This window comes from Lissotriton vulgaris, chromosome 3_1 (assembly GCF_964263255.1).
Source record: "Lissotriton vulgaris chromosome 3_1, aLisVul1.2, whole genome shotgun sequence".
Taxonomy (NCBI): Eukaryota; Metazoa; Chordata; class Amphibia; order Caudata; family Salamandridae; genus Lissotriton; species Lissotriton vulgaris.
In genome coordinates, this window is record NC_141689.1 from 1,563,799,144 (window position 1) to 1,563,815,391 (window position 16,248).

The window sequence follows — 16,248 nt, forward strand, 5'->3', positions numbered from 1 at the left end:
GGACACCTTGTGTGCCCCAGGCAGTGTCTCATTTCTTTCAGCCCTCCCTGCCCCAATACACAAAAGCCTGTCTGGGGTGGTGCTAGCACCTCCCAAGGCAGGAAACATATTGTCCAAGCCTCCCTCGCTGGAAGGACTCCCAGCAGCAGGAGGTCAGACTTTTGTCAGTGGCAGCAGCATCCATTTTGTGATGCTGAGGCTCTGGTTAACTTTAACCGGGAATAGTAGGAACAACATTTCTTCTCCCTCTAGAAGGGTGGAATGCTACTCCCATCGGCAGAACTGGCGAGGGGGTAGTATTCCAAAACGCATGACACCTTACTCGACATGTTTTGATAAAGCTAAACCAGAGTTAGCATCTGACCGCGAGGTTCATAATGCACTTAAGAGTATATGGTATGGCAATATCCTAGAACAGCTATAAGGACATGGTTCCGAAAGCTGCAGACAGGCTCAGCTCATGCTAGAGCACCATCTCACATAAAACCAAGCACTCTGCCTCCAGGATTGTTAAGGCTGCCATAGGAGTGACTTATAGGTATATATGTGTCTAGATATAAGGTTGGATATAGGTATACTATATCTAAAGCAAAGGGTGATTACACCACCTTGCCACAGCTGAGTGATCAGCCAGTTGTGTCAATTTGGGTGGCCAGCCAGGGGTGGCATAATACATGCTGCAGCCCCTGGTAGGCCTTGGATACACCTATGCTCTGGGTACCTATAGAACACTGTACAGGGGCTTATAAGGTGACCCAGTATCCAATTGGAGATGTACCTAGGGTACATGGAGTCCATTTTAATGTGAGAGCAGATAGCCTGGGGCCCTGATTAGCAGGATCCCAGGCCAACTAAGTCGAAAACCAGCTAAACACTAGGCAAAAAATCTGGGGTAACCATAGTTGGGAATCCACCTTCCTACAGCGTGCAGCAGTGTGAGGCGTGCAGCGGTGTGAGGCGTGCAGCGGTGTGAGGCGTGCAGCGGTGTGAGGCGTGCAGGTGTGAGTAATGCAGCAGTGTGCAGCATGCAGCAGTGTGAGTAATGCAGCAGTATGCAGCAGTTTGAGTAATGCAGCAGTGTGCAGCATGCAGCAGTGTGAGCAATGCAGCAGTGTGAGCAATGCAGCAGTGTGAGCAATGCAGCAGTGTGAGCAATGCAGCAGTGTGAGCAATGCAGCAGTGTGAGCAGTGCAGCAGTGTGAGGCGTGCAGCAGTGTGAGGCGTGCAGCAGTGTGAGGCGTGCAGCAGTGTGAGGCGTGCAGCAGTGTGAGGCGTGCAGCAGTGTGAGGCGTGCTGTAGTGTGCAGCATGCAGCGGTGAAAGCGTGCACAGACGACTGATGGTGACTGCGCCTGGTGAAAGTGTGCACTGACGGCCGGTGGTGTGTATGCCAGTTGAAAGCGTGCACTGACGGCTGATGGGGTGTGTGCCTGGTGAAAGCGTGCACTGACGACTGGTGGTGTGTGTGCCTGGTGAAAGCGTGCACTGACGGCTGGTGGTGTGTGTGTGTGCCTGGTGAAAGCGTGCACTGACGGCTGATGGTGTGTGTGCGCCTGGTGAAAGCGTGCACTGACGGCTGGTGGTTTGTGCCTGGTGAAAGTGTGCACTCATGGCTGGTCGTGTGTGTGTGTGTGCCTGGTGTAAGCGTGCACTGCCGTCTGGTGGTGTGTGCCTGGTGAAAGCATGCACTGACGACTGATGGCGTCTGTGCCTGGTAAAAGCGTGCAGTGATGGCTGGTGGTGTGTGTGTGCGCCTGGTGAAAGCGTGCACTGACGGCTGGTGCTGTGTGCCGGGTGGAAGCATGCACTGATGGCTGGTGGTGTTTGTGTCCGGTGAAAGCGTGCACTGACGTCTGGTGGTGTGTGCTCGTGGAGATATCTGCCCTTAATTGGCAAAGAAATGCAGGTTCATACTTTGGCATTTCCTCTCTATAAAGATGCCACATATTTCTTAGATGTTGTGTTGCCTGTACTTTGAAGGAAGTTAAGGAAATGACCCTAGTTACCTTCCCAAAATACGAATTGTCATTAGTTTTCCTATCCCACAAGAAGTCACAGCAGACAGTGGAGAGAAAGTGGCACAGGCCAGCATTTGAAAGTGATCAGCGAAAGTCCGGCAGGGTCCTTATCTAGAAGGGAAGCTCGGCTTGTAGTTCAACAACAGCCATTAAGCATGCTGGAGTGTGACTGCACAGATTGTGTCAGTGGTATATTGCAACGGCCGCACGGCCGTCAGGCGCACTCTGCGCCCTAATTCAGTTACAGTGCGCATAATTTTGCCAATTCCACTAGAGTAGCGCCTCCAGCCACTATTAACCATTGTCTTTTCAATCAATGTGACAGCCATTGTATAGTGCGCACATTTCCAATTGCATCTTGATGTTGCTGGGGAACTGGGTTCGAGTCTCGACAATGACGCTGACCATCCTGTGATTCTGGGCAAATCACTTAACCCCTTCCATGCTCGTGACGGAACCGTTCCATCACGAGCGTCGGGTGGGCTGTGCTGGTGACGGAACTGTTCCGTCACGACCCGCTCGCCACGCCTGCACGGCGCGTTCTATTGAGCGGAGGGTGTCGTGACGGAACCGTTCCCTCACAAGCACAGCTCACCCGCGTGCCGTGACGGAGCGGTTTCGTCACGAGCACGGGACCGTCGCGTGGCCCCCCTCACCCCCTTAGCACTGCGGCGGAATAGCCGCCGCAGTGAAGGGGTTAATCTCCCCATACCTACCAAAAATGAATGTGTCCTCATGTAATGCCAAAGGTGCTATGTAAAGCGTTCTGATAACAGATTTGGGTGAAGTTCGCGCTATATAAAGCTCTGTAAAATAAAAAAATACATAAAGCAAAATGGTTGCTGGGAAATGTAGTTTTCTCTTTTCCAATCTGCTAGTTTGTATTGTGCACTGTTTAATGGTGCCACATAGCAGTTAGCTGGAAAATCTAACCTTGAGCTGCACAAATAACTTCAGCGTGAGGAGCATTGTAGAAATTGCGTTTTAGCCACAAAATCCTTTTTGAGGGCTGGAAAGTATAACCGGGGTGGGGGGATTGAGACGTTTTGATAGCCAGCATAGGATTTAAAGCTTGGAGACAATGGAGGGCACTCAACCATGCAAGGCAATTAGAGACAGTGCGCGAGGGGTGGGTGGGCGGGGGAACAGCAGCCTTTGATGTGGTGTGCAAGGCGGATGGGGGTTGGGGGGGGGGGGAGCAGGGGAGCGACCGAGTACGCTGCAATAATTGCTGATGCGACTTACCCAAGTACTGGACACAAGCCCTATTCCCACCATGAGGGCACATCTAGTGCGCCGCTGCAGGTCACTGTACTCCAGGCGAGGTCGCCCCACGCACCGCTGCTCTCTGCCTGGTTTTTCTGCATCCTGCCTGGTTTATCCTGCTTCCTGACGCCGGACGACCCAGCCGCCGCTGAGCCGCCCGACTCACCACTTTCCCGCCGCTGCCTCCCTGCGGCCCCGCCCCCCTCCTGCCCATTCGCCGCCCCTCTCCCGCCACCCAGCTGACCCTCCCTCCCGGCTCCTTATTTATGACGTCCCCTTGCACGCGCAGCGGGCACGCCGATTGTGCGCCGAAGGCAAGCCCGCAAAGGCAAGCCCGTCTGCGCCCGTCCGTGCCTGGACCGCGCCCAGTGCCAGGACTCCTGGCCCCCACCGATGCGCGACTACCCGACGGACCTACGACGCCGCCACCCTCAACGCGCTCAACACCGGCCGGAACCCTACCTGCTACCGAGCCACCCCGAGACGCACCCATGGACCCTTCGCCTGCCAAGCCGGCCGATTCACCTGCCTCCGGACCTGCCTCCGGACCTGCACCACCCCTGTCGAGTCGAACACCAGCAGCAACCCACTGAAGTGCATCCTGCTCAACACCCGCTCCGTCCACAGGCACGCCGTGGAACTCTGGGACCTGCTCGAAGCGACAGCACCGGACGTCGCCTTCCTCACCAAAACCTGGATGAACGCCTCCTCAGCGCCCGACATCGCCATAGCCATCCCGGACGGATACAAGATCACCCGGAAGGACCGCGTCAACCAGATGGGAGGAGGCATCGCCATCGTACACAAGAACACCATCCGCATCTCGACTAACTCAGAAGAAAACATCACCGCCATCGAACACCTGCACTTCCAGATACACATTGACCCCAAGACCACCCTCCGAGGCACCCTCATCTACAGACCCCCGGGACCACGAACACAATTCAGCGAAGACATCGCAGACTTCATCAGCCCGCACGCTCTTCCCTCCGCCGACTACATCCTCCTAGGGACCTCAACTTCCACCTGGAGAACAACAACGACCGAAACACCACCGCTCTGCTGGACAACCTCTCCAACCTCGGACTCAAGCAACTGGTGAACACCCCCACCCACTACGCCGGCCACACGCTTGACCCAGTCTTCTCATCCAGCAAGCACATCTCCTTCAGCCACGCCACCGGACTCCACTGGACCGACCACAGCTGCGTCCACTTCAGCTTCAGAAGAGCTACGACCCACCACCACCCGCAACAGGTTCCCCGCCGAAGGTGGAGCAAGATCAACGCCGAGCAGCTCACCGCCTCCCTCAGCCAGAACACTCCCACCAGCACAACGGACCCCAACGAAGCAGCCAGCAACCTCACCAAGTGGCTGACCGTCTGCGCCGATGACCTCGCACCACTAAGGAACCCTCCCAGCCGACCCGGCAGCGAGAAAACCCCCTGGTTCACTGACGAACTCAAGGAATCCAAGAAGAACTGCCGCACCCTCGAGAAAGCCTGGCGGCTCGACCAGACCACAGACAACAGGACCGCCCTCAAGCACGCCACCCGCAAACACCATCAGCTGATCCGCGCCACCAAGAAGTCGGCACTCAAAGAACGACTGGACAACAACGCCCGCGACAGCAAGGAACTCTTAAGCATCGTCAAAGAGTTCTCCAACCCCAGCGCCGGAAACAACATCACTCCCTCTCAAGACCTCTGCAACTCACTCGCCTCGTTCTTCCACCGCAAGATCGCCGACATAGACAACAGCTTCGACGCACAGACCACGCACCCTACCAACGCCCGCCACCACCACCCTCTGCAACTGGACCCCGATCAACACCGAAGACACCACCCGCACGATGAACTCCATCCACTCCGGATCACCAACCGACCCCTGCCCACACCACGTCTTCAACAAAGCCGACGCCATCATCGCACCCCATCTCCGGGACATCATCAACTCCTCCTTCCACACCGCCACCTTCCCGGAGAGCTGGAAGCACGCCGAGCTGACCGCGCTCCTGAAGAAACCAACGGCGGACCCCACCGACCTCAAGAACTACCGTCCCATCTCGCTCCTTCCTTTCCCGGCCAAAGTCATCGAGAAGACCGTCAACAGACAGCTTGCCGCCTTCCTTGAGAAGAACTTATCCCTCGACCCCTCGCAGTCCGGGTTTCGGGCCAACCACAGCACCAAGACCGCCCTTATCGCAGCCACCGACGACATCAGAACCCTGATCGACAACGGAGAACCAGCGGCCCTCATCCTCCTGGACCTCTCTGCGGCGTTCGACACTGTCTGCCACCGCACCCTACAGAAGCGCCTCAGCAACATCGGAATCCGAGAGAAAGCACTGGAGTGGATCATCTCGTTCCTCGCCGGAAGAACCCAGAGAGTCTGCCTCCCCCCGTTCAGATCCAAGGCCACCGAGGTCATCTGCGGAGTACCACAAGGATCCTCACTAAGTCCAACCCTCTTCAACGTCTACATGAGCCCCCTCGCAGCCATCGCACGACGACACAACCTCAACATCCTCTCCTACGCTGACGACACCCAGCTGATCCTCTCCCTCACCAACGACCCCACCACTGCCAGAGCCAACCTACACGAAGGGATGAAAGACGTCGCCGTCTGGATGAGGAACAGCCGCCTTAAACTGAACTCAGACAAGACGGAAGTCCTCATCCTGGAATCATCACCCTCCGCCTGGGACGACTCGTGGTGGCCCCCGGCCCTGGGCACTGCTCCCAAGCTAACGGAACACGCACGCAACCTGGGCTCCATCCTGGACTCCTCCCTGTCGATGACCAAACAAGTCAACGCCGTCTCATCTTCGTGCTTCAACACCCTGCGCATGCTTCGCAAGATCTTCAGATGGATCCCCACTGAAACCAGGAAGACCGTCACCCAGGCACTCATCACCAGCAGACTAGACTACGGGAACACCCTCTACGCCGGAACCACAGCCAAACTTCAAAAAAGAGTCCAACGCATCCAGAACGCCTCCGCACGACTCATCCTGGACATCCCCCGACACAGCCACATCACCGGACACCTGAGAGACCTGCACTGGCTCCCCGTCAGCAAGAGAATCACGTTCAGACTCCTCACCCACGCACACAAGGCTCTCCACGACCTGGGCCCCAAGTACCTCAACGACCGCATGACCTTCTACACGCCCACCCGCCAGCTACGATCGACCAGCCACGCCCTCGCCACCGTACCGCGCATCCACAGAGCCACCGCCGGAGGAAGATCCTTCTCCTACCTGGCAGCCAAGACTTGGAACTCCCTCCCCACCCACCTTCGGCGAACCCAAGACCATCTCTCCTTCAGGAAGCAGCTCAAGACCTGGCTGTTCGAGCAGTAACATACCCCTCTCCTCCAGCGCCTTGAGACCCTCCCGGGTGAGTAGCGCGCTTTACAAATGCCGTGATTGATTGATTGATTGATTGACCTTATGTTACCATGGACAGGCGTAGGCCACTGGGCACACAAAAAGTCAGGATCCATGTTTCATATACAGCCAGGAACACAGGGCAGGGTTACACCCAAGCATAATGTATGTGTGAGACATTCCAGTGCGAGCACTGGCAAAGTTGGGATACACAAATGTATTGTCTAGTGATGGATTACATTAGAGGTTTTCAGATACTGTTACAGATGTGTGTGCCGCCTTATTTCAGTGGATGTGTAGATAGAACATTGCTGTTTGTCTCCTTTTGCCGGGGTGTACAGTTTTCAACTGGTTGATGGTATGTGTATTGTTACTGAGGGGTGATGTGTTAGAATAATTTGAGGTGGAAATCATTGTGTACATGATGTTGCCAGAAGTTGCGCCTCATGTGCAATAGTGTTGTGAATTGCATATTTCACCCAGTAGGGAATAATGGATAGAGAATTGTTCTGTTGGAATTAAAGCACACCGGGAAGACATTGCAAGGTGTGCAGACATTCAGTTCTCACAGCAGTTGTTTTGTTTGGTTCGGACATTACAGGGGGACATTATTAAGTATTGACTGCATAATAGCTAAGGTTAGCTAAGATTGTCGTCCAAAATTCGGGAGTTGCTTGTCCAGGCAGGGGAGGAGAATAAACCCTATTTCCTCATTGAGGGTGTAGCATCGACAGGCATTAACGGGCATGCATGAAGGCTGCAGGTTAGCAGGCCTCTAATGGCCTTCGATCCACCTTGTGATGTCACTGTAGGTCTTGAGACGTCAATGCCACTAAACCAGGCATTCTAGTGAATCAACGTTTATGGGAAGTTTCCTGGAGCTCGAGGCACATTTACCTTCAGATCACCCCTGCATTACATTTGCCACACAGCAACAGCACATCAGAATTCTGGGGCGTGTAAAGTTCAGAAGCTGCAGCTTTTTTACAGCTAGATCATCCAAAATTCAATAAAAATAAAGTTATTTTAAGTGACATGCCCTTTCAAAAGTTAGTGCCAGTCCGGTCTCAGCTCGCCCAAGCAAGAGATGTTTATAAACACTGGATGCATGGAATGGGTTTCAGTGATATGTAAACCCACACAAAATAAACAGTAGGACATACCAGGGTGAAAGGGGCAGAAAAAGTCATTGTGGTCTGTTCCTATGAAAAATACCTAGGCCGCTGATGAGATTTGTGTATGCAGCACGGGCCAATGAAATATGAAGTTTATTCCTAGAACTGCCAAGTAAATTGCATATTTTCTTTGAAAACATAGCTTTAACAGCTTCCCTGGGAGCATGTAACGGCAGCGCTGGGAGGCGGGCTGATTCTGCGGACCGCGTGAAGTGGCTGGTGTGAAATGTCATGCCTCTCGAAGTACAAGCTCTGGCATTGCGCATAGGGGGTGGGGGAGAGCATTCCTTTGATGTCTGAAGCTCTCGGCATTGCTGTGGCGGGTCTGATGCGATGATGCGAGGCGGCTCGGGAGCAAATGGCAAGCGCGTGCACGGGCACATGCACTCTGCGTAATCCGCTTGCCAAAGCCCTCTTGTTCATCTTTCCTGTTGCACTCTCTATATGTTTCGACATCTTCAATGCTCAAGCGCATTGGCAGAGGTCGAGACCTAAAAACAGTGCATTTCTATCCAGAAAATCTAAGGGAAGGGCAACACTGCTTTCCTAAAGCTGTAGGAAAGTGGATTATTATGTGGTGTGGTTGTGAGACCTCACCATATAATAATGTAACAATCTATATCGGATCTACTTAAGTTCTTCAGCGAAACCTTTAGCTTAGTCCTGGGTAGCTCTGCCACAATGTGGATGGGCTTTATCAAAGGAACAAATGTAGTGTATTTAGAAGTACCAGCCCCATCAATAAGTAAGCGACACAATTCAATAAAAAAATCTAACACAAATTTATAAAGAAAATTGAGTATATTTTCATCTTTGGAGAGACTAAAATGCTAAAAATCTATCAAGGGCAAAGTTAGGTTAAAACACTGTAGTTCAGGCTTTAAATTGCAATACATTTTACAAGTAGCTGAGCAACTATGAGCCAGGGTGGTAGAACAACTACTAAAACTCTCTTGCAAAGGACTATGATTGGTTGGGAGCCAGTCGCAGTCACCACTCTAGTCCAGGGGGACAGTTACCTGGTGGGTTTCGCAGTCTGTCTCTTCGCTGTATATTTATCCAGTATGATGGTCTTTCAAAGAATGCTGATGCAGGGGTTTGGGATGGGTCATTCTGGGGCCACCCTTGGGTCCATGAACGTCAGGGTTTGTCTCCGGCCTGAAGACCATCTCCCATGATGCACCAGTGGGGTGCAGCTTAGGTCCACTTGCAACTAGTTTTCTAGTTACATCTGTCTTGTTTCATTGCAGGTAAGCAAATATTTTTTGTTAGGGGCCATTTGTCAGGGGTCCACCAACCTTGGTGGCACCTCGTGGCAGTCAGGACTGTCTCATGCTGCACTTCACTGTGCAGCTTTGGGTAGGCGTTCCTGGGCAGCTGGTATCTTGAGGATGCAGGCTTATTTAGCTTTTGTAATCCTGATGATTAACAGGGGACTAGCCACGTAGCCTGTGAAATACCCACTTATTTACTGGCAGAAGTGTAGTTCTTTTCGGTGAGTGGGCACAGTCCTCTTTGTCGGCCCCTCATATTCAGCAGCTGCAGTCTAGACTTTGGTTGGTACAGCCTCTATGCTGGGTCCAGGGAGTAGCAGGGAAATCCTCCTTTAGTTTTCTGTCCAGCCTGGGAGCAATCTGAAAAATGTGTGCTAGGGCGGACACTTTTATGCTAACTTTGTATTTGTGGGCAGGGAGTACTTTCTAGCTAATTGGGCAACAATTCCCACGGGGCAACCCTTCCTGATTTACATAATTTCCCGGGGGCTTAGCCAAAAACAATCCCCGAGTACCTTTCTCTGCCTAAATCCAAGATGAATCAAACCTTCATCACCTTTGTGGACTTCTGGGCATACCCCTAGGGTGTACCAAGCATGCTGAGCTACTACTCCTGGATAACAGTCTGTACAATGGCTTTTCCCTCCTCTGGAGGAGATGCCAGCCTCTCTGTCTACAAAAAGGAGTGCACAGGCTAAGCTGTAACCAGCCTTTGCTTCACTGAGACCGTATCCTCTTTGAAGCTGGGCCCTCTGTGGTCACTGCCTGGTAGCCATCCTGCTGAAGGAGGTCACACCAGCAAGTCTTTGTTCCTGTTCCTGGAATCGCTTCACACTTCCTAGCATAGGGCAGCCTGTTGTCTCCGACAACGGGTGTAGCTAGTCCGAAAGGGCTACCAAAGGTTTGGACAACAAAGTGGTGACTTTCTAAAGTCACCTTCCTATTAAAAGTTACTATAAATTTGATCTCCGCAATGAGTCTGGTTCAGTGTAACAATTTGATATCTTGGTGTAATGTCTTTGGTGGTTACAAATTGAAGCGAGCACTTAGTGCAGGGTCTAGTGTAACTGCATGGTAGCCAGTGGGACCACCAGCCTCACTACAGTGGATACAGCATTTTAGAGTTTTCACTGTCTGGCATGTCGAGCATGAGAGGAACATGCACTTCTTTTTAATATCTAGCACCCTGCCCTATGACCTACAAAGGCCTTTCCTAAAGGTGACTTTTTAATATTAAAAAGGAAGGTTTGACTTTGCAAGAGGGTTTATTTTACCATGTCGAATTGGCAGTTTGGGAGCTGCCCACCTAAGCTGTGGTGGCCAACCCAGAGACACGCTTTCACCTGACCACTGTAGTGGTGGCACTATTAAGTGCTGCAATCCACTAGTGACATATAACTCCCCAGCCTGGGGTACCTCTTGTACCATATGTGAGAAAGTGCCATCTTTCTTGCATTGGTATGCCCCAACTTTTTTCTGAACTGCTGATGTGCTTTGACTGAGTGTGCCCTGGGCTCCTGCCAACCAGGTACCCAGGGCCTGTGTTCCTTCCCTAAAACTGTGTTGAAACTAAATACCCAATTGGCATCTCTGGCCACCTGTCAGCCCCTAGTAAATGGTACCCTAGGTACCCAGGGCCTGGTGACCAGAGAAGACCCCTAAGGGATGCAGCACTTATTGTGCCACCCTTAGGAGCCCTGTACCCGGACACCCACATGCTGCCTTTGCAGGCTGAGTGTCTACAGAACTAAACAAAGAGTTGACATGGCACACATCCCTGTGTGCCATGCCCACAAACCCACTGCCCTAGCATACATCAGTCACCCCTCTAGCTGGGTGCCCAATGCCAGTGGTGTGGGCACATGTGCTTGAGCCCTGTACCCCTACAGTACCCAGGGTCATTTTTGGGCACTGTAAGTACAGTGCTGCCATTAAGAGTATATGGTGCTGGGAGGTCGTCATTACGAACTCCACAGCACCATAATGGCTACACTGAAGACTGACAAGTTTGGTATCAAACTTCTCAGCACATTAAACCCACACTGATGCCAGTGTGGGATTTAGTTTTAAATGCACCACAGAGGGCATCTTAGAGATGCCCCCTGAAACCTAACCTACAATCCACGTCTGGGCTGAGTGGCTGCCCAGGCTGCCATACAGCATACATGTTGCTGGACCCCTGGGTGGAGAGCCCCTCACTCTCCTGGGCCTGCAACAATGCACATCCTGGGCGAGGTGCTAGGTCTCCTCCCACAGGATGGGCAGGGCAAAGCTTCAAAGGCATGCCGCCTCTGTGAGCTTCTCCAGACCACTTGCTGTACTCAGCAACTGGCCCCCACCAGTCCTAACCCCCACTCTGGCGGGAAACCGTACGTCAATAAGGGGGGTGTGCCAGCCTGTGCCAACCCCACCCCTCAGGTGGGAGAGGCGAGGTGAAGCACGACCCCGAGCTCCGGCCATCTTGAAGATGGGGAGCCCTGCCCAATCACAGCTAGGCTCCTGCCCCGCTCCCACAGGAGAGGAACAGGCTAGGGGTTGTACCCACCCCAGGACAGGGACCTATTGGTCCCTGCCCTTGCCCTACCTGTAACGTCCCTAAACTTAGTATTTAGGGGCACCCTGAACCTTCCTTCCTCAGATCCCGATAAGAAGAAGAAGAAAGATCAAGAAGAGTAAGACCCGCCGTGCAGCTGCTCACAACAGGACGACACCAACTGACTTGGCCCCCACCCTACCGACCTGTCAATCCTGGATCCTGCTCCTGTTTAATCCCGGCGACTCCTGCGGACAGCAACCTTGGGACTCCTGGAGGACCTGCCTGCCTTGACCCTCTGAAAGACTGGGACTCCCATAAGCAGAAGCTCTGCCTCAACAACCAACCCCTGGTGCCAGCCAGGAAGCTCCCGACCAACCCACTCTGCACCCGGCAAGCCCGGCCGTGCCCGAGTGATCAAAGACCACGAGGATGTCCCCCCTGGCGACTGGGACCCGAAGTCCAGTGCCCAAAGACCCTACTCAACAAACCAGACGACGCCTGCAGCCTCAGAACCAGGACCCCACCCAACCGCGACCAGTTGAGGGTAAGATTTCCCGACGCCCAAAGACACCCCTGCACCCGGTGCCCTGCGGCTCCCTGTGCCTCCCTTTTGGGTACCTACCTCTTCTCCAAGATCCCAACTTACCTCTCAAAGTGTTGGTCGCACCTGAAGAAACACTGTCCCCGAGTCTGCAGCCTTTGTTCCCTTTTTACCTTTCCCATTGAATAACATTGAGCACCCGACGGCTCAAAAGCACCCTGCACCCAGCCGCCCGAGTGCCGCTGGCCGTGCACCCTGTGTGCTATGCTACTTCCCCCTTTACCCTGAGGAAGTGACCAGGAGCCCAGCTCCCACAGCCGCGTGGCCTGCTAGCCAGTAGCCACCAACCGGAGGCCCCCTGCCCACCATTGGATAACATTGGGCCTAACTACCTCTGCACCCGGCTGCCCCTGTGCTGCTGAGGGTGTACCAACTGTACCTACCTGACCCTGGGGGACCCCAGAGTCATTGCCCGGAACCTTAACTTCACCAGTGGAGTACTCGCCTCGAAAACGATAACTCACTTACTTGCCATAGGATAACATTGACTGGTTTTGACTCGAAAATTCTTCTAAGTGTGAAGTTTTCAAACTTTAAAATATTCCTATAAAATCAGCCGAGTTCCAAAGTACTCACCTGTGATCAGGAGAGAAGCCAGTACTGTACCTTGTAGCCCAGTACTGCATCGCAAAAGTAATCCTAACCGGGTTTACTAGTAACCTGAATTTTCTCCATAGGAATCCATAGTCTGCTTTTCTATGAAATTTCTTCTAAAAGTGTCTACTTTTGAAAACTTTAAATATTCCTTTAAAATCGTACCAACTACTGAAACATAGTTACTTACCTGTCTTAAGTCGAGATCCCAGTGCTGGACCTAGGAGCCCAGTACTGGATTACAAAAGTAACGAGAACATACTCTACCTGTAACATGAATTTTCTCCCATTGGATAACATTGCCAGAATTTCCATTGAAAAGTTTTGAATTGTGAACTTTTAAAATAACCTTTATATTCCTTAAAAATCACTGCAATAACTAAAACGTTTTTACTAAACTGTTTTCAGCTTAGACCCCAGGACTGAATCTAGAACTCAGTCCTGAAATTACAAAAGTAATCTACAAAGTAATCAACTGTTTGTGTAGAAAACCCCATTGAGATCAATGCTAAATTGTGTTTAGAATTGTTGCCTACTACAACCCCTGTACCTATTGTGTTTACAAAGTGTGTTGCCTTCATGCATAGTACTCATCTGAGGCCTCTCATATTGAGAAAAGTATATTTTGATACCTGTTGGTTCTAAAAATAAAACAACTATATCTTTGATATAAAAACAATTGGCCTGGAGTTCAGTCTCTGAGTGTGTGAAACCTTTTGCTGACTGAGTGTGTACAACAAATGCTTTACACTGTCCTCTGGTACTGGCTTACTGCTCGTCCAAGCTACCACTTTTGAGAGTAAGGTCAACCCTGACTTTAACCTCTGTTATACCTCTGGGGATTGTGGACTCTGTGAACCCTGTACCTTACTTGGGTCCAGTATATACAGAGCCACTTTCTCACACCATATACTAGGCACTTATAGGCAATTTAAGCGTGCCAATCAGGTAGTGTCCAGTTGTGCGCATTGCATACTTTGAGGGGTCAGAGCACACGCATGTAAAAAAAAACAGCAGCATCAGACCAAATCTTTGGGGATGATTATACAAAAAGAGGCACTAAGAACTTTCATTCTAACACATATCTAGGCACTGTAGGTTTTCATGGTGTCTGGGGCATGCATGATGAACATCTTTGGTAGGAATGTGTCAAAGTGGTAGGAGAATAGAGTTGTTTGGGTGTGCAGTTTCACATGTATCTGGATGGGTGAATGGGTGAGTCATTGGACTCCGCATGCCTGGTAGCGTAGGATGATGGTCGCCTTTGTGCTAGGCTTCTAACGTCCATCTCAACACTTGGTCCTTCTCCACAACCAGTTCTCTCATTTGCTGTGGGGAAGCACTAGTGGAAAACCTGAATTTGTAAAGTCTTCCTTCAAAATGTAAATGTAGAATTGTGTGATGTTGCATTTGTACTATTTAACGCGTCGTCTGTACATTAAATTGCATTTTTGCACTGCATTAAGAACTGTAGGATTTTTTAGTATGTCATTTCCACCAAATAAGTGCAGCTTTGTCCTGGTGCGTTTAAAGGAAAAATCCTAAATAAAAACCAATCATTTATATACCCCCTATGTAGGAATCTGTGAAGAAAGCCCAAGCTGAGCTGACCAAACAGAAGGAAGTTATCATGGGCCAAGAAAAGGAAATCAAGGCAAAATCCTCGGAAGCTGCCAAGCTGCGGGAGCAAAACAATGATCATCAGCTAAAAATTAAAGAGTTAGATCACAATATCAGTAAACTCAAACGCGATAGTACAGAGGCAGCAGCCAAAGTAAGCATTGTTTTATATAAAATTCATTAGATTTCCTATGTCTTGGATCCATTCATTGGCTGCAGAGGACTTCAAGAAAGTAATGATGGCAAGCCTTACAGACCTACTCTTTAAGTTTAGACTGGTTGGAGTGTAAAATAGAAGTGATTTGCTACATTGTAACTTTGAAAATGATTTGTGGTTTATTTTGTCTTTTATGACATGCAGAGTCCACCAGCACTAGATCTTTTATGGTTTCACATATGCTTTAGTTATTCACTCTTGTTGAGCCAGGAGGTCCCAGAATAAGTTCAGTATAGCAGTAATATCATTATTGTGCGTAACAGTTCTAAAATCGAAACGGTTTTAGAATCTTATCACTTAATTGTAAAATAACTAAGCTACAACCAATGATGAGTGAATTAAGTAAACTTCCACCTTACAAAGATTTCTTTTGCCTGCAGTGTGTGAAGAAAAACTCACTATATCAACCCTGTCTTGTCATTACATAATCTCCAACCTCTAAAGCAACCCGAATGCTATATGGCTGTTGCTTTGGGGGTGATTTAAGCAAGGCTTGTAACTTTTTCCCACTATTTCGGATTCTCCTGTGAATGATTTTTCAACTATGCAAGACCAGTGGCTAGAAGAAACTCTTCAGTGATTGGATTGCCCTCACAAAGAGTGTACTTACTGCATGTACTCCAACATAAAGCAGCTTCTATGTGATTACTTTGGTGCAATTAATTACTTTGGAATTAATCTCAAATTAATATATAAGTATTTTTATATTTCTATTTTTAATAATAATTTCAGATGAACAATTATAGATGCATCTGTTATCATTTTTGTGCTTTCTTCCTTTAGATAGCATTTTCTCAAGATCTACTGAGCTGTGGTTTTGGTTTTCCCATGTTCTCGTTTTTTTGGCTTAGGTTTTATTACTTTTTTTTTTATACATGTGAACCCCTATGCCTTTTTTAAAAAATTCCAAAAGTTAAAGCTTGTAAGATCTGCTACAAGTTCACCATTCAAAAACTTTTAGTGGTAGAAAGTAAATTTCACTATTTTCTGAACGTAGATCCCTCCAACGATTCCCCTTCTTAAGATGCCCATGAGGAGCACTCTTCACGCACCCTCCTAAAGACAGAAAAAAAGAGGTAGATTACAGTCTCTAAATCTAAGGTGCCTGTAAAAGTGGCATCTTTGAAGCATGTTTCCTGTAGCTCCTTATAAATCTACTCTGGGACGCCAGCAATCGAGAGCATGGAGTAAGACGCGGATTGCTGGCGTCCCGGAGTTGAAAACTCTCACGGCACAGGAGCCAATTACTATCGAACTACCCTGGATACGAGAGGGTACAGTTCGATTGCGGAGTAACAGACCTACTGAATATCGCAGTGCATTTGCAATTCCTTACAGAGCTAAAAACTTGAAATCTAAAAATGAGCCCTGATGAAGTCCACTGAAGCTGGATGAAACGTGTTGGCTGTTTTTTATCACAAAAGAAGAATAAAGAAATTTAACATTAACAACATTGAATGGACCCAATCATTTGTGGACTTTGAATTTGGTGGTGCAACCCACAGTTGTGATTAACTCCAAAACTATGTGAGGCGTTGTCCAAGTGCTGCCACAGAT

The 16,248-nt window shown here is 50.1% G+C and overlaps 1 protein-coding gene across 1 annotated transcript in view; it reads left to right on the forward strand.

The window, feature by feature from the left end:
• Nucleotides 1-16,248, forward strand: part of SMC2 (structural maintenance of chromosomes 2) — a 380,518-nt gene that overhangs the window by 239,037 nt on the left and 125,233 nt on the right. The window contains exon 20 of the mRNA XM_086962048.1: nt 14,434-14,628. Within this exon, the coding sequence (XP_086818174.1) occupies nt 14,434-14,628 (195 nt within the window). The remainder of the gene's footprint in view (nt 1-14,433; nt 14,629-16,248) is intronic.